Source organism: Crinia signifera, chromosome 19 (assembly GCF_055691185.1).
Source record: "Crinia signifera chromosome 19, ASM5569118v1, whole genome shotgun sequence".
NCBI classification, from domain to species: Eukaryota; Metazoa; Chordata; class Amphibia; order Anura; family Myobatrachidae; genus Crinia; species Crinia signifera.
In genome coordinates, this window is record NC_139226.1 from 91,959,166 (window position 1) to 91,983,579 (window position 24,414).

Here is a 24,414-nt window from a genome sequence, read left to right on the forward strand (position 1 = left end):
GTGGAAATTGAGCGTACACCAGTTTGCTCGACGCCTGAGGCTCAAAGAACATTTTAAAGAGTCCACGACAGAGCGTCTGCCCACTATCTACGACTCCTTCTTGTCAAAAAATTACCACTCTTCCTTTGATCCGCTGTCTGGAAACAGTTCCATTAAAACATTCAGTCGCCTACTCGATGATTCGGCACAGAGATATCTGGCCACTCCACGCAAGACACGCCCCAATCTTAGCAAGTTGGAGATCGAGTCTGAAGGGCCTGGAAACTGATGCCAGCATTTCGATACGACCAGCGGACAAAGGTGGGGCCATCGTGGTCCAGAACATCTTTGATTACAAGGAGGAGATCTATTCTCAATTGAGCGACAAGGAAGTATACTGCAGATTGGGCAGTGATCCTACTTGCAAGTACCAGAAGGAACTGTTCACTATCCTGAAGTCAGCATTTGACCATCATTTAATACCTCAAAAGGTATATATGTCCCTCCAAGTTGCACATCCTTTAGTGCCACTCATTTATACGTTGCCTAAGCTTCATAAGCATGCCACCAAGCCCCCGGGTAGGCCTATCATCTCTGCCCGGGGGTCACTATTGCAACCTGCCTCCAGACTGCTGGACAGTCTTGCCCAGCCCTTTTTGTCCCAACATGGCACCTTCTTAAAGGACACAACCTTGTTTTTGTCTAAACTTCAGAGTGTGGATTCGGTACCTGAGGGTACGCTACTGTGTTGTTTGGACATTAAAAGCCTGTATACTTCAATACCACATGAGGGTGGTTTGAAGGCGATGAAGTGGTTCCTGGAACAACACATGGACCCATTGACGTTCGACCATCAGCTGTTTTTGACTCTCCTGGAACTTACATTATGCAGAAATTACTTTTTATTTGATGGCTCTTTCTTTTTGCAGCTACGTGGGTGCGCAATGGGATCATCGGTAGCACCCACGTATGCTAATGTGTATATGTTCCAGGTGGAGCATGATGTGTTTTTTGCCGATCCCGATGTCGCTCGATGTATCTTGTTGTATACAAGGTACATCGACGATATTTTTATGCTTTGGACAGGAGGGATGGAGTCGTTTGTAACACTTATGGAGGCTCTCAATGCACAGGACTTTCCTATCAAGTTTACATATACTTGTGATTTGACCAAGGCTAACTTTTTAGATGTGGCTGTTACTTTGTGTGAGGGTAGGTTTGAAACAGAGGTATACTCTAAGAGCACAGACCTTAATACCCTGCTCCGGGCCACCAGTCACCACCCCGCCACCCTTAAGAAGGGGTTGCCACTGTCGCAGATGGTGAGGGCCGCCCGTATCACCAGTCAGCCTAATAAGATCCCCGAAGCATTGGACAAAGTGGTGGTTAAGTTCAGTGATAGAGGGTATGATCTTTCTTTGTTAAATCAACACAAGAGTAAAGTGAGTGGGATGTCACGGGAAGAGCTTATGTCCCCAGTCCCTAAAGTGTCCATGAATAGGATACCTTTTGTGTCCGATTTCTCTGTGTCTAGCCCCGTGGTCAGCAGAGCTGTTAAAGCTCTTTGGCCCATAGTGGGTACCGATAAGGACCTTAACATGCTTTCCCAGTCCAAACCGCTACTGTCATATCGACGTGGCAGAAATTTAAGGGACCGTCTTGTACATGCTGATGTCACTCAAGTTGAACGTCCTATGGCTAATGTGTATGTGAAGCCTCCAGGTTGCTATAAATGTTTTTATTGCATCACATGTTCATATATGATTGCATGCAAATCATTTCCCCACCCCCATTGTGACCGTAGCTATGACATCAGGCATGTTCTCACATGCAATACCACCTTTGTGGTATATATTGTCACTTGCCCCTGTGGCTTACTATATGTGGGCCAGACCTCTCGCAAATTTAAGGAGAAGATGGCCGCACATAGGTCTGCCATAGGTTTGACTCTACGTGGCAAGGAAGTAGATCAACCCGTGCTGCGTCACTTTAAGGCGGCGGGTCACACGCTTGAAGATTTAAAATACTTTATCATAGATCATGTCCCTCTGTCATTGAGAGGGGGTGATCGTGTCAAATCATTGATTATTAGAGAGTCCCAGTGGATCTTGTGCTTGGGCACCACCAGACCGGGGGGCCTGAATGACAAGATCAATTGGAACTCCTTTCATTAATTATCTTTACAGGTTGTGTGTTTTACTATCCGTTTCTATGCTTGTTTGTATATGTATCTGTTTTCATTTATTGTATGTGTAATGTGCTTCCCTTTTCTGTATTTAGATTGCCATCTGGTTCTGTGCTGCTCCGCTGTCCGGGCAACGCTGTTGGAGTCAAGGCGGATGGGGCAGTCTGTGGAACGCAGTGTAAGCCAGGTGACACGCAAGCTATGCGGTCTCCATGGTTTCGCGCTGGCTGTAATCGGAAGTGTGGCATCTGACGACTTCCGGCGTGACGGATTCAGCGTGCAGAGACGCCGGGACCAGGTGAGTGATGGGGTATATGTAGGGGGGATTGTGTATGTGTTTAACTGCTGTAGGTATCTGACGAAGGGGCTGCGGTCCCGAAAACGGCTGTTTATACCGTGAATACAGTTACATGTTGTACTGATGCACAAGTCTCCTGAGTGCTCTTTTCATTTGGAAATTGGATGTGCTATTATCGTGGCACCGGGAGCAGGTGATTCTATCAGAGTGCCGGCATAAGTGGATTGCTATATATATATATATATATATATATATATATATATATATATACATATACATTTATATATACAGGGCTATTTTTCAGTAGGCTCCAGCAGGAACTGAGGCCCTTATTCTAGTTCACTCTTTCTGACAAAATATTTCTTAGATGGACAAAACCATGTGCACTGCAGGTGAGGCAGGTGTTACTTGTGCAGAGATAATTAGATTTGGGTGGGGTTTTACACCTGCCTCACCTGCAGTGCACATGGTTTTGTCCATCTAAGAAATATTTTGTCAGAAAGAGTGAACTAGAATAAGGGTCTCAGTTCCTGCTGGAGCCTGCTGAAAAATAGCCTTATATATATATATATATATATATATATATATATATATATAATGACTTGCTGGCTGGATCCTCATGAGCACATATCTCCCCATAGAAAGGGAATTACTAAAAAAATATTTGGGGATATATCTGCGAACTATACAATACAGAAAAACCTTGCTGAATTTGCCCCAAATAAATCCCAGGAGGAACCCCACATTTTGCCAGATTAACACTCTTCTACGAAATAAGGAACAAAATAATAAAAAAATTCTCATACTATAGTTTAAAAACAGGTCCAAATACAGGTCCCAATACAGGTCCCAATAAGGTCTGTAGACACCGGAAGAATCCGGGTTCTGACACATATCCGAATATATTTAACCCGACCTGATGGGTACTATTTCCAAATTCAAGATCACAAACCCCTGATGAAGCCTCCCATGTAGGCGAAACGCGTTGGGTATTGATCATGGTTTTTGAAAAATAAAATAATTTTTTTTTCAAAAGAACTACCTTGGAGTGTATTATATCATATTGACCAATTTATACTGCCTTTACTTGTGTTTTGACAGTTTAATTTTCTCCAGCGTAGATTGAAGCCAGTAATGACAAGTGGTAGGGCCCCCCCCCCCCTGTCTAATGTGACCCTGGCCCCCCCAAAGGCTTAATCCGGCCCTGACCACAATGATGCTATGGGCGATTCCATGATCCTTCCTTTTAAACAAGTAGATTTCCAAATGAGGCCCTGAGTCAGACATGGGCTGAAATGTAATGCTGCTTCCAAGCAACATTGCATTTTCATCCAATTTCTAAGAGACACATGCAGGATATGTCTCAGTAGAAAAGATGGTTCCTGCATGTAACTGTGATCCCCGCGCTGTCGCAAACAGGAACCAAACATTAAGTCCATCGGCGGTCAGCCAGTGGAATAATCCTTTGCATGCATAGATGGTCAATGGAAGTGAGGGCTGTGAGGCCAGGAAGTCTGTGCGGTGATACACAGACCATTGTCTTTCCCTTCCCAGAAAACATGGGCATTTCAATGAACGTAGGCCTGCCTCCACCCTCTCGCCACTCCCTGAATGCCACATCCTCTCAATCAGTTGTAGATGAGAACTACGGATGACATCGATTTCCGGTAATCAGGATTGAGTGTACTTCCCCACTCCAGTGAAAAACTTTGAATCGGGCACGGAATGTACCTCTCTCTCTCTCTCTCTCTCTCTCTCTCTCTCTCTCTCTAAATTGATTTACTGAGTATTATATGATTGCACCTTACTTACTTTCATTCATGCAGGACTTATATAATGTTTTGGCTTTTCTAAAGGCATCACGGTCATCCTGGTCTGGCATTTCCAGTAAACCTTAAAAATAACACAAACAAAAACACTGGTTACTTCATATTACATAATTTTTCTCTCTAGCTTTTTAGCAGCTGAAGCCTTAAATATTATCCTTATTCCTCTCATCCTCTGACCCTGCCGTTCCATCCTCTCAAGTATCTCTAGATGTCTCCTGGACATCTCGTCTTCTATGACCTATCACTTTCTTAAACTTTACCTCTTTAAAACTAAAGTCATTGTCTTTCCACCTCCCCAGGTTCCCTCTCCTGTCTTCCCCTTCTGCTCCATTGACATCTGCCTCTACTCTGTCCTCTGAGTTCAATGTCTGAGAGTCAATTTCTACTCTGTTCTCTCCTTCACCAACCACATTCTATCCCTCCATATTCTAATTATCCCTCCACATTCTATTCTCCTGCATTCTATTCCTCCACATTCTAACTATGCCACCACTATCTATCCCTCTGCATTCTATCTCTCATCATTCTAGCTAACCCCTTCAAATTCCATCCCATTGCTCCACTTTCTATCTCTCCACATTTATGCCTCAACATTGTATCTCTCCACATTCTAACTAACTCTCCACATTCTAACTAACTCTCCACATTTTATTCCTCCACATTTAATCCCTCTGCATTCTATCCCTCAACATTCTAACTAACTCTCCACATTCTATACCTCTGCATTCTTTCTCTCCATATTTTATCCCTCCATATTTTATCCCTCCACATTCTATCACTCCACATTCTAACTCTCCACATTCCCATATTCTATGCCTCTGCACTCTATTCCTCCGCATTCTATATCTCCACATTATGTGCCTCTGCATTCTATCCCTTCACAATTTATCCCTCCACGTTCTAACTCTCCATATTATATTCCTCCACATTCTATCCCTCTGCATTCTATCCCTCCGTTAAATACCTGTGCATTTTTTCCCCAGAAATGGGACTTTTGGCCAACAGCCGTAACTCAAAAGAGAGGGTTACAGATTTTCACGTACAAGCAATATAGTTGTCTTACCCTTTAAAATAATCTCCATTTCATCCCGAAGAATATCAAAGATGCTATAACGGGAACTGGTTTCTGGGATGACGTGTTTATTCAACCAACCACCACAGGCGTACTGGTAGAAATCAGTGCAAGGCTCTATGGTTGGGTCCATATTCTGAATAATTCTTGCAGCTAATGGTAAAAAAATATATAGAAAAGTAAGACACAAAACATTTGTTTGTGTAAAACCAATGTAATATCCGCATGATCAATTCTTGTAAACCTTAATGGAGTTTATCCAGTTTAATTCTATTTAATTATGTATTTACTGTACATGAAACTAAATACAAACTGTCTTCTACAGACAATTATATACTTAGGAATAAGTTTTGTATCAACTGAACTCAACTCAATCACAGTACATTATAATATAAATGAATACAAATTCAAGTGTTATATCATACCTGCGGTGACGCATCCTGTGGTTGTGCATACACTCTCTGTATAAAAGAATAATACAAATGTTATTAAATTTAGATTCTGGAAATTGTGTATGCTGACATGCCAAGCAAATAAATACATTTTGCCAAATCTTGAGCATTATCGTAAAGTATGACGTGGGAGTCGAGTTTGGAACGTCCAAGGGCATAGCTCAGGCCCTGCCAGAGAGGGGCGGCCTAGGGAGGAAATATCTCTGGGCCTCCAACTACCGGGGGGCCCTCAAAATTTTTTACAACTTATCGTTTTTGCATTACAACTTCAAAAAAAAAAAAAAAAAATTATATATATATATATACCGTTTTTTTTTTATTATTATTTAGAAAATTCCTAAGCAATAATAGTTCTATCCTAGCTACTAAGCTAGAAAAAGCACTTATAATTTGAAATCTCTAATAATGAAGTACATTAGTATAAATATTCCGTATTTGACATTATATAATACGTACATGATATTTAATTTTTTTTTTTAAACAAATCCAAATGTCGAACTTACCCTTTAACTTCTCTCTGTTAGATAGCTATTAACCTTGATACAGTAAGTTATAATAGGAGTGTAAAAATGTCAAGCTTTGTCCTTGGAAGTTTGCAATATTACAGACATCTTATTGTTCACAACAATGATTGGTATCTTACAATGAGACAGTGTTTCCCATTAGATACTTTCAGACAGGTCACACATAAAATAACAATAAGCTTTTTATCACACACAATTACTCTGCACATAAGTGCAACGGGAACGTGTTTGTACTGCAGTGTTTCAAGTTGCAAGCCAGAAATGGACACTGCACTGTAATGTCATCAGGGCCAGGCCATTACAGATCTCTAGGGCACCAGGTTCTGGGGGCGCCAAGAGTCTGCCTATCACAAAATTCAGGATGTCTTTGAGGAAGACATCCATGTTGGACATAAAGCAGTTGGTGGGTTGATACTTATTGATGAATTTGGACCCCAAACTGCTTAAGGTCATAAGGCCAAGTTATGGTCTATCTGGTCTATTAAGAATCTATAATGGACAAGTCCAGTGATATAAGCAGGGGTTAAAGTGTGTGTTTAGGGGGATGGGTTGGAACTGAGTTCCACCATCTATAATGGTGAGGTGGTACTAATTCAACCTCTACCTTGGCCCTGCACAGTATTTCAGTAAAACAGAAAAGTTTGCAGTGGGGTGCAAAAAAATCGGTACTTGTGTATTATCACGGCGCCCATCGCATCGCATACCATTAAATAAGGTATGCGATGGTATGCAATGGCATGCAATTTTCGCGTCAAAATGGAAAAATGTACAATTAAATATCGCATCGCACGCCAGCAAATAGCATGCGACGCGTTCGCATGCAATTTTTAATTGTACAAGCACCCTGATGGGTGCATACAATGTTAAATGCCCCCAGAATGTTAAATGCCCCCCCCATTGTCAACGCGACCCCCACTATAAACGCCAACCCGAAGCGTGGTGAGTGCAGCGTGCCCGTGAGGGGCAGCGGTACGTGTCCTCAGACCTTTTCATACCCCCATTATCCACGTCGTGTGGCGAGCGCAATGAGCCACCGAGCCCAAAGCGTGGCGAGCGGACGCGGAATACGAGCCCAAAGCATGGTGAGCGGACGTGGAATACATGTCAAGTCATCCGCGTCCCCTTGCGGGGCTTGCTGCGCTCACCACGCTTCGGGCTCGGTGGCTCGCTGCGCTCGCTACACTATCTAAAATCAACTCCACGCCAACGTGGATATGTGGGTATGAAAGGGTTGGAGGACGCATACCGCCGCCCCTCAGGGCTCGCTGTGCTTGCCACGCTTCGGGTTGGCGTTGATAGTGGGGGTGGCATTGACAATGGGGGTGCATTTAACATTGAAAACACCCATCAGGGTGCTTGTACAATTAAAAATCGGATCGCATTGCATGCGGTTATATCGCATGCGATGCATGCGATGTACTAAGATGAACATCGTGGGCACCGTGATAATACACAAGTACCAAAAAATCTACCACTGGCCCTGGCTCTGCCTAACGGGGAAGGAGAGGGGTAGGAATTAGGTGGTAGAGGGAACTCATTTAATCCCTGGATATAAATCTCAGGAATTAGTGTTATTATATACCACTCATAACAGAAGGACATGAGGGCCTGATTCAGAGTTGATTGCAAATGTGTGAATTTGCAATCCGTTTGATTATTGAATGACTGAGCATGTGTATGGATCATGGCGAGCATGCGCTAGCCAAAATAGCATCCGAAATAGGGAAAATATGTCATTTTAAGTCGGCATTTGGGGGCGGTAACTGGACTTTTTCGGATCTACCTTCTGACAGATTTGTCACCTGCTCTGCTGGTGTAGGTGATGGTCACAGCAGAGTGTATCAATGGCTGCTGCAGCTTCCAGCTAGCAAGCAGACGGAGCCTGGTATCAGCTGAGCACGATCTCACATTAGCATAGGGTGGCATATCTAGCTACCGCATCTGCACGTAACCACAGCCACCGTCTGTTCCGTTCAGGCCCATAGGACTCTTGGCACGTTTGTGGTCAGCATTAATTCAGAGATCAATAGACTTATGACTAATCCTGATTGGATTTCCACCTTGCTGCTTGAGAACTTTATAGTTTTCTCTTTATAGCGCACAGTAATGGTGAAAGAGAAATCAGCAATAACCTTTATTTAAACTCCCAGTTCCATTTTATGGCTTGTATTAGATTCTACTTTAAACACTTCATCTATCACATTACTTAGAGAGCAGGGGCCAAGAACTAGTCTTCATGTTCCCCCGTTTTCACATCCAAAGCACAAACTGATCACACAACACCAGTCCAGAGAAAATAACATCTTGATTCAGCAGTAACGCAAGTCCTTGAGCTTTAGCGAGCGGTCTCTCCCGTCCAACACAAATATTGCTGGAGAAGTCCTAGAAAAGATTCAGTACTTGTGACTTATCTGGGCGCCCGATGTTGAAATTGTATGCCAGTATCCTAAGCATGCGATTTGATGCGATTTGACGCGATTTCCCTTGAAATTCCCTTGAAGAGAAAATCGCGTTGCATTGTATGCTATTGTATTGCATGCGATGCGATTTGATGCGATTTTAATATGTACAGGCACGCAGATGCCTGTTTCATATGTGAAATGGCCCCCCAGACCCCATTTTTAATTGTATACCCACCCTGATGGCTAAATGACCCCCATTGTTAAAGCCACCCCACTATCAACGCCAACCCGAAGCGTGGCGAGCGCAGCGAGCCCGCGAAGGGCGGCGGTACGCGTCCTCCGACCTTTTCATACCCCCACTTTCCACGTCGGCGTGGAGTTAATTGTATATAGTGTGGCGAGCCTGAAGCGTGGCGAGCCCCGCGAGGGGACGTGGATACCTTCACAGCTATACGCGTCCCCTCGCGGGCTTCACAGGTATCCGCGTCCCCTCACGGGGCGCGCTGCGCTCGCCACGCTTCGGGTTCGGTGGCTCGCTGCGCTCGCCACACTATATAAAATCAACTCCACGCCGACGTGGATAGTGGGGGTATGGTGGTGGATAGCGGGCTCGCTGCGCTCGCCACGCTTCTGGTTGGCGTTGATAGTGGGGTGGCGTTAACAATGGGGGGCATTTAGCCATCAGGGTGGGTATACAATTAAAAATGGGGTCTGGGGGGCCATTTCACATATGAAACAGGCATCTGGGTGCCTTCACATATTAAAATCGCGGCAAATCGCGTCAAATCGCATCGCATGCAATCTGATTTTATGCGATGCGATTTGACGCAATATTTAGGTGCGATGAAGAAAATCGGGCGCCCAGATAAGTCACAAGTACCAAAGATTCAGATGACATTTTCTAGGGTTCCAGTATAATCGGAACTTGAAGATTTGGGAAAGTACCGAACATCGGAACCTTGCGGCATGCGCCACTTCTGCCATTGGCGAAACTTGTGGGTTGAGGGCCTAGGTGCAAAAATATATATTTGGGCACAACCTCCTCCACCCCAACCCAAGTTCATAATATGCAACACGGCAGTGGGTAACAAGGAGAGGCAGAGGATGATAGGGAAAATTAGTGGGTGATGGGAAGAGGGTGACAGGGGCAGTCATGGCAACATAGTCCTCAGGGGCTGCAGTGCATTGCACCTGTTGCACCAATGGTATTTCTGCATCTGGCTCCTCCGTTAGGACACTAAGATTGCAGAGGTGCTTGCAAAAGTCAGTTCAGTCAATGCTATGAGCAGAACTAGATCACTTTTTGCCTTTGTGAGTATTATTCATAAGCAAAAGATCCTCTAAAAGCTAAGTAGTCCCTGGTGTATTAGTCTGTACCACCAATTCGGTCATATTTTAATGTTCCCTTGAGACATATTGTACTGTCTCCTTGGCTGTAATTCCCAGCACTGGTGGCACCACCCCCTCTGATTGATAATGCGCTCAGGAGGCGTGGCCAATATAGGGTGCAGTACAGCCCTCTTACGGAGCTTATACTGTGGTTTCAACCACAAATAAACATGAAAGGGGAAACATAATAGCCTGGGTCTTTCAATATGGTCGAGTTTCCGGGAAGTCAGCCTGTTTTAAATTGGCAATCATTAGATTAAGCGAGGGCTGCATAAGCCAGAGCGTACTTAAGAGGCTTACATTTTTTGGGGTTGGCAGGAAAGAGTTAATGACTACTAGTTTGTTTAAAGTTGGTTTCAGTTTTGTAAGTTAGCCTTTGGGTGAACTTAGGGGCGTGAGCTTAGGAGAGGGGTATATAGGCAGGTCCTTACAGGAAGTACTTCCTCTTGCAGAAGTTTCTTCAGCCCCACCCACCCTCCCTTGCCTTTGGCATTTCAATTTATAGTCAATTAATTGGTACATTTACCATTTTACAATTTAGGTGGTAGTGCGTCATGGTCCAGCGTTCACTTGTGGCATGAGAGGGCGCTGGGCACTGCCCCTTGGAAAGATGGCGGGGTGTCCTGCCTTTGCGGGGGGCGCTGTGGGCACTTCGTCAGCAGAGTGTCCACACCGACCAGACTTCCCAGCTTTAGGCTGTGCCTTAGTCAGATGGGACATCTCAGTTGTTCCCATCTTAATATCAGTCAGTTGGGGCATTTAAGTCGCCGCCATTTTGTGATGTGACTAGAGATTGGCATCCGTGGCGCCTTATTGCCAGCCCTTTACGAAGAAGGGGTCATACCGCATAATAAATATACTATGATCTTTAAATCTAATTGTTTTGGTGTCCTTGTCTTTATTGTGTCAGCGTGAGTTATTTTTAGTTAAGCTAGCTTAAAGTGTGTGTTATAATTCAAGCCAAATAAATGTAAAGACAAAACCAAGTTAGTATTGCTGCTCTGAAACATTGGGCTGGCTCGCCAGAAACTCACAGGCTTCTACATTTCGCCCCAAAAATAAATACATTCAATAATGATTATATGATTTCATAGCCTTCAGTCACAATTCTAATATTTACTTTTCATCAACAACCCCCACAATTCTCTTGTTGAAGACAAAAAAGCAGTTATATTCAACACAGTTTGTACAGAACGGCGTCCCTGGGGATTACATGTCAATGTTTCATATGTCTGGAATTAAACGCTTGAAACAAATAGCACAGTGAAGAAGTAATTATTCTGGTAAGTTTTAATTGATCCCGCAGACTGAAATTTTGCAGATCTAGCAACGCCAGCAACGGTGACTCCTATCCCAGTACTACGTTTGATTTTCCACTGCAAAACTCGCCAACAAGCAGTGATCCAAAGTGTAGTTCTACATATTATTGGGCCTCATTCAGAGGTGGACACAGTTCATACAGCAGCTGCTGTACCCAAATATGCTAATGCTAAAAACACCTCCTGGCAGCTTCCGCTGCTGAGTCTGATGAGGTGAAGCATTGGATCTTCTGCATGAACCCCAGTCATCTGAGTAACCCTCACTTTACTGAGGAAGGGCGTGTATTCACATTGCTGTAGCCTCTGGCCTTGGCAAACCCAGGAAATGAGGAAGACACGCCTCTGCTGGCCGTCACTGCCCCTTCACGACCCTAGTAAGTGACTTCTGGGCCATTAGGGGTGATTTGTCAACAATAAATTAAGTTGACATTTCATTATTGTCAACTCAACATGATGAATGTCGATATGGTCTATGTCAGCTTCCAAACATTTCAATGTTCGCAAAAGATATTGGAGATATCAGTGGCAATCCATGAAACGTTAAGCCCCATGGCCTGCGATATGCCCATATGCAAGTGTAACTTGTGCTCATAAGGCAATGTCTTTTATACATGACATTGCTTATAGCAGCCTATGAGATTCTTATGGAAAAGTGGCCTGGATACCTCCCGGATAGTGGCCACTAGCCACTGCGCAGCATATTACTTCACCCAATTAGCCTAGAAGTGAAAACATTTCCGGGAGAGTTGGGTATCACGGAACTATGGAAGGGAAAAAGGGTTGATATCGGCCGGCAGACATTGCAGCCACAGATGCTCATTAATGAGCACAGTATAAATACGATCATTGGCCCTTATTCAGATCTGATCGCAGAACAAATTTGTTCTCAAAATGGGAAAAACCATGTGCACTGCAGGTGGGGCAGATGTAACATGCGCAGACAGAATTAGATTTGGTTGAGTTATTTTGTTTCTGTGCAGGGTAAATACTGGCTGCATTATTTTTACACTGCAATTTATATTTCAGTTTCAACACACCCCACCAAAATGTAACTCTCTGTGAATATGTTACATCTGCCCCACCTGCAGTGCACATGGTTTTGCGCATTTTGAGAACAAATTTGTACTGCGGTCAGATCTGAACTGCCTAATTCCGTTTCAGATGGATAGCATCAAAAATCGATATTCTGCAAGGTTGTATGAGTAAGCCCTAAAGAAATGCGACCAACCGCAGTCAAAAGACTGGTGAGGGGCAGCGATGCAGCATTTTCAGGGTGGCGGTGAGGCATGGTGCGGACACTTTCCATACAATACAAGCATGACATCACAAGCGTCAGTGTTTACTAGCGATGCAATCCCAAGGTTTCGCAATGGCCTCACAGGGCGCGCAATACGCAGCAGCATGCTCCCACCAGGAGTTGTAGGTTTGGGATTTTTCTTAAAACTACAACTCAAGTTGAATTAGGCCCATTACTGTTAAACAAATTATAGCAAGTGACAAATGAGGCACAGCCTCCATTAATGTATAACACACTTCTATATACTGATTCCTGAATGTACATAACATTTACACAAAAAAATCCTAATTTATATTTGTAGATGTGAATTTGTGCAAGGTGTCTGAGATGAAGCCGGCGTTTGGGAATGGCGACTGGCCGTTTTCTGGGAGTGTCAGTGAAGACTCAGGCGTGCCCAGCCGGTTTCAGGAAGGGAGTGTCATATCAGGTCCGGCCCCGGAAAGCCTGTTACTATCGCAGATGCTGAGTAAGTTCTGGACTATGAGCAAACTGCACATAGTGGAAACATCATTACATGGTGAGCGGCGTGCGATATTTTTGCTAGCCGTGCTAAGTAATTTGCAGGCTAGCACGGGATGAGATTTCACCCCTGCAGAGCAGCTTATACTTGATCACAGAGCTCCGAAAATGATCAGCCCAGCAATCAGGTCTGAATTAGGCCCTTTAAGGCTTAAAACCACTGACATTTGCTGGTTGATATGATCAGGGAAAATGTAATAGGATGAGAGATTCACAAAGTGAGAGAGTTGGTAAGACATCTCCATTTTTTTTTAAAGCGGCAATCATTTACACTGCAATACCAGTTTGATTTTGCAGTGTAAATAATGGGTACTTTAAAAAAAAAAAGGAAATTTCTTACCAAATCTCTAACTTTCCAAATCTCTCATCCTATAAACTCTCACCCAATATATTTGACACGTCACTATTTAATGTGGTCCCAGAAACACTAGACTTTTGCTCAATGATAGAGCTCCTCCACATTTGGACATTACACAGCAGGGGGGCATGGGCAAAGTGCCTTAAGTGGACACCTGAAATAAGTCGACATGGCTAAGGTTGACAGGGTTGGAAGGTCGATACAAGCATTAGGGTGACAATGGCAAGGTCGACAGTCAAAAGGTCAACTTCAGTATTTCAAGTTTTTTGTCCCGAACGTTGACATAGTTGACATCGACACAGTCAAAGTGTACCAGGTTCCCTCAGATGGGCACGGTGCCCCGCTTGGCACATTATTCTATTCTCCCTCCACAGCCTAGTGGATTGTAGGGCATGAAATACTGTGTGTCGACACATGTCAGCTAAACAATTGTGAAAAACTCATCTCAACCTTTTGATTGTCAACCTTGCCATTGTCAAACTAATGCTTATGTCAACCTTCCAACCCTGTCGACCTTCATCATGTTGATCTATTTCAGATGTCGACCAAAGGTCTGTCAACCTTCAGTGGTCAACCCAATGCATGTCGACCTTACAGCGTTGACCTAATGACAGTATCTCACAGCAGGTGTGCGACAAATGTCGGAGCGTTGTCTCAATAAAAGGTTTGTATCAACGCCACTGTTTGATCAGAGGACAGGACACCTTTTGTATGTAATGTTGTGAATTAGGAAATTAACTTAAACCAGCTTCACACACAGACATCACAGCGTAGCACAGAGCCAGAAGACAGCTGCAGGCGTGGAAAGACATTTCATTGGCTGACAAATAGAATATGCTTAGTAACGGAACCAGTGCATGGCCAAATGTTTAAAAGTGACTAATAAATTCCCGAATTGAAATGACACATGCCTGATAGTGGGAAATTAAAGAGTTACTAACAAGGTTTTGACAGATGCATGTTCTAATTAGCCAGGGGATATCAAAAATTCTACATTTGTTCATATGGAAAAAAAGAGCCAGAAACAGCATAGGGTTCTCGGAAGCACAAGAATTTCATATTTCCTCTGGGAATTAAAGGGCTTTTTATTTCACAAGTCAAAAGACAAGGGAACATTGCGAAATGGGTTGCTGGGCTGCTCCATGGCATCATATCGTACACTTTCCATCACCCCTTTAGTTTGTTTAGTATATATGTAGCACCCTCCACATTTATTATTACCTCTTACTGTACCTAGGTAAGTCTTATCACATATAATTTCCCCTATCCCTCTTACTATCACTTCAATTTCACACTAATGTGAGGCCATGGGGTGGTTTTGCTGGGCTGGCCTGTGGGGCCTGTGCCCTGGACCTGTCTCAGAGTAGTGTTAGGGACTTGTCCTATTGAGGTAACCTGGACGCGGTGGACAAGCCCATAATAATGGCCATCATTATGCTAATAACCTCCAATGCAATATAGCAAAGATATTAAAAGGTCTAGCATTTATATTTAGTGTGCACCTGCAAACTCCTCCTCCTGCTTGCTGCACTACAGGTCTCAGCAGGTAGCACCTCATATGTCCAGGGTGAGCAGTTTAGGGCCCCTCCCCTATGAACAATGGGAAATGGACAGAAAAAGTTGCATTGCAATTGCCCCAGAGGTGGTTTGTGGGTGTTGAGTGTCTGCGTGTTCTACTGCTACCACTGCTTGGATCAAAAGTTGTCTGCTGTCACCATGCACCTACCTTCATTGAAAATGTCCCTTCCAAAATGTCCACCTCCTCAGGACACTGTTATTATGTATACTAGAGAAGGCGGTGGCCATTTTGAAAGGGACATTTTTCATAGTGGTAGATGCGACAGACCCAGAGGGAGAGGATGGAACCCCTGACAACGAGCAGGTACAGGGGTGGCGGGCAAGTTGGCACCTGAAAGTTTTTCCTGTGGGAGGGTGCATTATTTATAATTACTAGGAAACCTATAACACCAACAGGTAAAAATATTGTCAAGAACAACACATGAACATGTAGCATTGCCTTAGTGATGTTATAAAAATGTTTCATTAAGGACATTTTATAGCCCGCTATAGGGCTGAAAACCAGGTTCAAAAGCCAGTAGGAAAGATGGAAGGGTTATCCCAGGAGCATAGTAGATAGGGAGAAAACTTTCTCCCAGAAAGGACACCGGACAAGGTAATCCCACCAGATATGGGGAGCAAACTGCCAGGCCACATCTCCAAAATTACTAGAAGCTGTTGGGAACATCTTTGCTAGAGTCCCTCAGATACCATCGCCTTGGAACCCGCTCAGTACATGCCCTCAGATACCATAGCATGAAACCAAACCACTACATACCCTCAGATACCTTTAGCCATGGAAACAGACCACCACATACGCTCAGTTACTGTAGCCATGGAACCGACCACCACATGCCCTCAGATACCTTAGCCATGAAATCGGACCACCACATGCCCTTAAATACTGTAGCCATGGAACCGACCACCACTTCCTTCAGATACCATAGTCATGGAAGGCACCCACTACATGCCTTGAGATACCATAGCCATGAAACCCGTCCACTACATGCCCTTGCATACCATAGCTATGGAACCCACCTACTACATGCCCTCAGATACCGTAGCCATGAAACCTGACCACTAAATGCCCTCAGATACCATAGCTAAGGAACCCGTCCACTACATGCCCTCAGATACTGCAGTAGCCATGGACACTGGCCTACCATATACCCTCAGACACCTAAGCCATGGAACACACCCACTAAATGCCCTCAGTACTAAAGGTTACATATGAATGCTATCAGGTGAGTCCACAGAGAAGACTTGTGCACAAGTCAGGCTCAGGATCTGCATGGGCAGCTGATAGCCAGGATTTGTCTTTCCTGACACAGCAGAAACTAAGGGATGAAATGAATAATTTGGGATTTTTTTTGCTGTGTCTCTTCCATGAAAGAAGCTTGTACTGTTATATTTCCTTTCTTCTCCAAATCACTGTGCGTTTACAATAGCGGTGCAATTACATGAAGGCATTCTCCAGCTAATCTGCTCAATAGCAGGAGCCGCGGCGCAGGAACATGTGGTTAAGTCGTACAATTACCTAGAGAACCTCTGAATAAGAACAGGATTCTATTATCCTATCACTTCAACAAGGCTGTTCTAATGCTCTCATTTTAATGTAATGTCTCTTAAAAAAAATCTATTTATAAGTCAATTCCTTATACAACAGGTTTTAAATGCTTCTATTTGATAATAAAGCGCCATTGTCTTCTGGCAGGAAACGGCATCGCCGGGGCTGACAGGTGCTGTAACTTTTCACACTCCGATGTAATCGCTGTTTCCTGGGGGTTATTCCGGTCCGTTCGCATGGACCGTACGTTCGCACGGGGACTGACGTTTGGAGTATGCGCATGCATCCTGTTTTGTTCGGGAAGAACTGCAGAACAAATTGAAGACCTAATTTAGGTTAGCTCGTTAAGCAGTGGTCATTCACTGCTTGCCGGCGCCCAAATCCGTTGTGTTTACTAACACATCCCCTTGCATGCGACTGCTTACAGGAGAAGTAATTCGATGGTCGCCGACCATCGAATGACTTCTCCTGCCTTCGGAAATAAAAGTCAGTCTAAACTTAATCTTATTTCCTCCACAGATCGCCTAAGACGGGGCGGGCACTGACATCGGGTGATATCAGCCGCTCGCCCGAACAGGCAACGATCGGCCAACCCGAGTTCCCAGCGTATTCATGGACATTCCCCCTTTCCTATTGGCTGGTGTCCTCCCCCGCCCGCCTCCCTTCCCTCTCCTGCCTTGACTTGCCCTGGAAAGTGTCATAATCACCGAAGGCGTTCGCACAAGGGTTCTGTACATGCCCATATTCCCGCATGCGCAGACCCCCTACCATCGAAAACAAGGATGAATTTGGAAAACGGATGAATTTGGAACTGTACGAACAGGTCTAAATCGACCCTCAAGGGCACTGTAGAAGAAATGTAAAAAGGTTCCTGAGTGACTGTGTCGACAGTGTCTAGGTAGGCAGTCAACACCTAAATGTCGGCATTGACAAAAGGTCAACATGCACTACGTCGATATTGACAAAATGTCATTAAAAAAAAAAATGTCAACAGGAAAAGTTCAACACATGGAAAGTTTGATATGAGTTCTTAAAAAAAATTTGGGGTCCGTGTTAACACATGATCACGTGGACCCTGAATTAGTGCTGCACTTAGCCCACTCCACCATTCCCATGGATGTCAAGTATGAAAATGTCCCCCCCCCCAAAAAAAAAATTGTGAAAACCTCATGTTGACCTTTTTATGCGTCGACCATTGGCATGTTGACATTTTGCTTGTGCCACTAGTTTGACAGGAGACTAAAGCATACTTACCTATCCTCCGGGAAGAACCTGGAGGGTCTCTAATATCGGGTCCCCCTCCCGACCCCACGGAAGGGTGGGCAAGCCTTCCGCATTTAGCGGGGTGTCCACATCAGCCACCGCACCCCCTCCCTCTGCCAGTTAAATGATGATGCAGTCAGTCATTTAAAAGGCGAAACCAACCTGGTTTTCACTTTTAAATAATTGCCCCTTTAAGACTTTGGGCCGACTCACCGTAAAGTCACTGATGCTTGAAAGTCTCAGACTATTACATTCCCCCCGTAGAGTGACATCTCCAAAACATTCTCCTTGTGCCGACCGTCTGATGTCCCCTAATGTTACCCCTATTTCTGGATGGCCAGAGCTAAGAGTTTGCTAATGATCCTTGTGTTTAAGAAGAACGCATTTCTCAGCGTCCGGCTTTATCTCCGGGTATCATGGCGTCCAGAGATAGCGGCTATCGACAGCGTGGAATTTACTTTGTGGCTGTATGATATGGTTGGTCCCGTTAAGTGGAAAACACTCACTAAATGCTTCTAATTTGCAGAATCTTGATCTAATTAAGCTTCCAGTCTACCATGAAAGAAACTCATTATTTCTTCCTTTACCAGAGGCCAATGCAATAAGCGAGGCACAAACTCAGAAATGTAACTTTTATTGGGTATAGGTATAAACCAAGGTCAAACACCGCCGGACCGGACATCAAACTTCCAGAGCTTGTAGTATCTGGTGTGGGGGGTGTCCTGTCCGGGATGGTTGCCTGTGACAGCTGTCACCAGGCAGAGGAGGAGGTAGAGAATAAAGCCTCCCTGTGTGGTCTGGGCATGTCGCAAAACTTGGAGCGGTCCAAACGACACGGGGAGACTATAATCTTTCCTTTCCAATGTCCCTGATGAAAGCTGTCACAGGCATCCTCCCGGACAAGACACCCCCGGACAGGACTCCCCCCCCGGGTCGGACACTACAAGCTCTGGAATGAAGAGTTTGATGTCCAGTCCGGCGTTCCCGGGTCTTGTCCGGGTCTGGTTTTTACCTAGTCCCAATTTCATTGCAGTCACCTCCGTGTGTTTCGGCTCTTCAGTAATAATCGATCCTCCCGTGTATCTCCATGCAGCTGAATGCGCATTGACTGAGATGACCACTGCCCACGCTGTTTGGTACGTCTTTAAATGACACCATTGGTCACACCATTGAAACTTGCTCTAACCATATGGCAGGCAAAATTTGTATATGTAGCCGCTTTCATGGCATGCATCAGGTTAGTGGAGTTGGTGGATTCTGCGCTAGATTTTTAGCTGCTCTTATGGGTTAAACAGGTTTAATGGTGAAAAAAGAGCGCTTAAATGGATATATCAGTGGGGTCTGAGTATGATAAATTAAAAATGGGGGGGGAAGTGGAAAATATATAAATATAGTAGAGTGGTACCTGTAAGAAAAACTTGTACGTTAGTAAATAATGTTTACACCCTTTTGGGGAAAAGTTATGTTTTGAGGAGAGGTCCAGTGCTACTGTCCCTATCTTACCCTACGATCCAGTATTCGCAGAACGGCAGTTTCTGATGTTGTTTATGCCAAAATCAACCGCTGTGGCCGGGGAGATCGTCAACCTTGCTGGAGATGGAATACCTGCTTGGTGAGAGGACCGTGGTCGTTGCGGGATGATATGGCGTCCTGTGCACGATGTTGTTTTGCCGTGGAAAAGCTTGCTGCCGTTCTGATCCGGTGTAAGTTGTGTTTGCCGCGTGGTGCGGGTCCCGGAAGTTGCGGAAGTGACCGGAGGAATTCCGGAAATCAGCGCCAAGCGCTGTGGGGATCGTAGACGGGTTTGAAAGAGAGCTGAACTGGGTGTCCCTCCTTGGCTCCAACGCGTTTCATGCGTCCTGCGCACTTTATCAAGGATGCCAGTTTGTTAACCGGATTCAGTATTTATAGATATAACTTTATTGGTAAAAACGGAAGTGATGTCCGCAAAATGGCCGAAAAAGGTGGGAACCACATGTTTTTCAGCAAAAGAGTAAAATTCATTAATTTGAAGATAAAAAAAATAGAAAAAAATTCTATTGATAAAAGAAATAGGTACCACTCATATTTTAAAGAAATGCATTCAGCTCAATATCTATATTGAGACCTAAAGGTTCAAGTGTTTTCATATTAAATATCCACTTTGTTTCTGCTTTTTTGAGCTCCTTTACCAAGTCACCACCTCTCCAGTTTTTGCTAACTTTTTGGATGGCTGTGCATTTGAGACCTGTTGGGTTCTTTCCATGTTTTTGAAGAAAATGATCAGATACACTGTGAGTCTTGAGTCCCTTGCAGATATTATAAATATGTTCGGCAAAACGGATCTTTACTTTTCTTTTTGTCTGCCCAATATATTGTAATCCGCATTGACATTCGAGTAAATAAATTACACCCTCTGTATTACATGAGAGTTGGTCTTTGATTTTATATTCTTTACCTGTTTGGTTAGATTTAAAGGTTAGTGTTGGTTTTGTGGAACTTTTATTATTTTTACATGCTTTACAATTCTGGCAGCTAAAGAAGCCCTTACTGCCTGATGATGGATGGTCTTTTAAGTCTTTAGTATAGCTGGATACTAGATGCTGTTTCATATTTTTTGCCTTACGATATATGATTTTTGGTTTTTCTGGAAGCATTGGTAGTAAGGTTTCATCTAGTTTTAATACATGCCAATGTTTTCGGACCATTTGTTCAATTATATTGGAATTGCTTGTGTATTGTGTAAAAAATGCTAAACTGAAGTTTTCTTGATCTGTTCTTTTTTGTTTATATGAGATTAATTCCTTTCTATCTTTTGTCTGAATTTTCTCTAGCTAAACCAACAGCTAGAGAAAATTCAGACAAAAGATAGAAAGGAATTAATCTCATATAAACAAAAAAGAACAGATCAAGAAAACTTCAGTTTAGCATTTTTTACACAATACACAAGCAATTCCAATATAATTGAACAAATGGTCCGAAAACATTGGCATGTATTAAAACTAGATGAAACCTTACTACCAATGCTTCCAGAAAAACCAAAAATCATATATCGTAAGGCAAAAAATATGAAACAGCATCTAGTATCCAGCTATACTAAAGACTTAAAAGACCATCCATCATCAGGCAGTAAGGGCTTCTTTAGCTGCCAGAATTGTAAAGCATGTAAAAATAATAAAAGTTCCACAAAACCAACACTAACCTTTAAATCTAACCAAACAGGTAAAGAATATAAAATCAAAGACCAACTCTCATGTAATACAGAGGGTGTAATTTATTTACTCGAATGTCAATGCGGATTACAATATATTGGGCAGACAAAAAGAAAAGTAAAGATCCGTTTTGCCGAACATATTTATAATATCTGCAAGGGACTCAAGACTCACAGTGTATCTGATCATTTTCTTCAAAAACATGGAAAGAACCCAACAGGTCTCAAATGCACAGCCATCCAAAAAGTTAGCAAAAACTGGAGAGGTGGTGACTTGGTAAAGGAGCTCAAAAAAGCAGAAACAAAGTGGATATTTAATATGAAAACACTTGAACCTTTAGGTCTCAATATAGATATTGAGCTGAATGCATTTCTTTAAAATATGAGTGGTACCTATTTCTTTTATCAATAGAATTTTTTTCTATTTTTTTTATCTTCAAATTAATGAATTTTACTCTTTTGCTGAAAAACATGTGGTTCCCACCTTTTTCGGCCATTTTGCGGACATCACTTCCGTTTTTACCAATAAAGTTATATCTATAAATACTGAATCCGGTTAACAAACTGGCATCCTTGATAAAGTGCGCAGGACGCATGAAACGCGTTGGAGCCAAGGAGGGACACCCAGTTCAGCTCTCTTTCAAACCCGTCTACGATCCCCACAGCGCTTGGCGCTGATTTCCGGAATTCCTCCGGTCACTTCCGCAACTTCCGGGACCCGCACCACGCGGCAAACACAACTTACACCGGATCAGAACGGCAGCAAGCTTTTCCACGGCAAAACAACATCGTGCACAGGACGCCATATCATCCCGCAACGACCACGGTCCTCTCACCAAGCAGGTATTCCATCTCCAGCAAGGTTGACGATCTCCCCGGCCACAGCGGTTGATTTTGGCATAAACAACATCAGAAACTGCCGTTCTGCGAATACTGGATCGTAGGGTAAGATAGGGACAGTAGCACTGGACCTCTCCTCAAAACATAACTTTTCCCCAAAAGGGTGTAAACATTATTTACTAACGTACAAGTTTTTCTTACAGGTACCACTCTACTATATTTATATATTTTCCACTTCCCCCCCCATTTTTAATTTATCATACTCAGACCCCACTGATATATCCATTTAAGCGCTCTTTTTTCACCATTAAACATGCATCAGGTTAGGACAGAAGTTGGGTACTGTATGCCCATCGGATAATCTGCGATACCATCAGCCGTCTGTGTGGCTCATGGAGGTGAAGCCCCCCCCCCCCCCCCCCTCCGCCGGGCTGCTTCAAGATTGTTCCCGGGCCGGATATCGATGCCTATCCGGTCAAACAGGCTACCGCGGGTCCAAGCAAGAGGTCTGGAAATCCTTGTTCTCTGACAGAGATCTTGTCCTCATCCCTCCCAACATATGTTTCCATATGTTTCCTAAAGCTTCCCTTACTTATCCTCCCCAAACCAGGGATGTGACACATTCCAGACAGACAGTAGGTTTTACGTTTACCGACAGTGTGATGCCAAATTGTACAAGCTGACAACGCTTCTCGAGGTCTTTTATTACCTTACTCTTCACGCCTAGAATCTGAGACGCTTGGTTTCAGCTGGTAGTTTACACTCGTTTTGAATATACACTGTGGTGGTTATTCTGGTTGACTCACTCGGATGCAAATTCGCATCCTTGCGAGTCAACCTAACCCTGCCTTGCGAATGGTGGTATGCCTGCCCACCATTCGCAAGGCGTGTTCCTTCACAACCTGCAGGGGAACACCCACATAATTCCATGGTCAGCGACGTTCACCCTTACATCTGCTCTGAGGCACCCTTACATATGCGTGCACATTCAGAAGGAAGCTGACATCCACAGATGTCAGCTGCCCGCCCCTGGCGCCCATGTCATGGCCTAATTAGTATGAGAATGCCCCACGCCGGGCGTTCACATATGCTAATGGGCTGCCCGCCGCCCCACATCCCTCTCCGCCCAGAGCTGGATTAAGCCTTCGGGGGGCCCGGGGCACTTTAGAAAGAGGGGCCCCCGTCTACTTGTCATTACTGGCCGCAAACTGCACGGGAGAATATTACACTGTCAAAACCCAGAGTAAAAGCAGTATAAACTTGGTCAATGGTCAACTGCACGGGGGGGGGGAGTATTAATATAAACATATAGATACCTCTCTGCCTCTGACCTCTTGTGCAAAGTGTTATGGGACTTAGTCAACTCCCAGTAATGCACTGCACACTTGTGCAGTCAGTGTGCCTTGACTCCTGATGCTCAGCACCATTAATCATTGTCACAATGGCAAATAGGTGAAGCTGCAGCACTACCCCATTAGCTTAAAAAAATAATAATATTTTTTTAAATACATGCCACCCACAGGGGGCATAGATAGAGGGGGGGGGGGGCATGGGTACTGACCCCCTGTGCCCCCATTATAATCCGGCCCTGTCTCTGCCCCCTGCCAACATTCCTGGGTGTGCACCCAGCGATACGACTATTCGCAGGTTGATTGACAGGAAGATGGTGGTTGTGGGTGTAATCGGCCAATTTCTCGGAGTGTCATGGAAGATCTGCATGTTCATGTCTGCCTACCAATTGGACACTGTCCTGCTGCCCAACCTGTGGGTCATAGTTGGGTTAGCCTGGATGCTCTGCAGACCAGCCAGTGGTCACTCGTAGATGCATGACATCTATCTTTGCAAGAAGGGCAATCTCGGACTGCGCAGCTGCTTGGTAAGTGCTGGGCGTGCCCCCGAAATTAAGTCCCACGAGGCTCTGCTACCTTAAAACAAGGCCATGCCCCTTTATGTGAGGTCCTGCCCCCCATTTAGTGCATGGACGTTTTCATGGAAGTCCCCCGCCAATTGCATAAAAAAAACAGATTGCAGCGGTAGCCCCACCCACTGTGTTGTAGACAAACTGAGATTACAAACGCCTCGTTATTATGGCGTCAGCTGAGGTGAGTGTGTGTACGCGCCCGAATGAGCACCATCTAGTGGACGCTCATTCGGGCGCAGAACAGCGTTGGGATTTTATTATAGAATAATACTCACATTTTCTAATGAACACCGAAGTGGTGACATCATGCGGCTTTACAGCGCTATTTATGGAGAAAGCACTTACAGTAGAGTATAATACATGCTGTGTTTAACAGTATACTGTGTATTACAAGCTCAGTTTTTCATTAATTTGTTTTATGCCACATTTTAGTCCTCTTGACAGTTTTACTAG

At 44.2% G+C, this 24,414-nt stretch overlaps 1 protein-coding gene across 2 annotated transcripts in view; it reads right to left on the minus strand.

Annotated features, from left to right (window-relative positions):
- The window catches only part of MMEL1 (membrane metalloendopeptidase like 1), a 154,498-nt gene that overhangs the window by 59,208 nt on the left and 70,876 nt on the right, over positions 1-24,414 (minus strand). For both annotated transcript variants that reach the window (XM_083162913.1, XM_083162912.1), the window contains exons 3-5: positions 5,789-5,824; positions 5,355-5,516; positions 4,275-4,355 (exon numbers count right to left, since the gene is read on the minus strand). In XM_083162913.1, the coding sequence (XP_083019039.1) occupies positions 4,275-4,355; positions 5,355-5,516; positions 5,789-5,824 (279 nt within the window). The remainder of the gene's footprint in view (positions 1-4,274; positions 4,356-5,354; positions 5,517-5,788; positions 5,825-24,414) is intronic.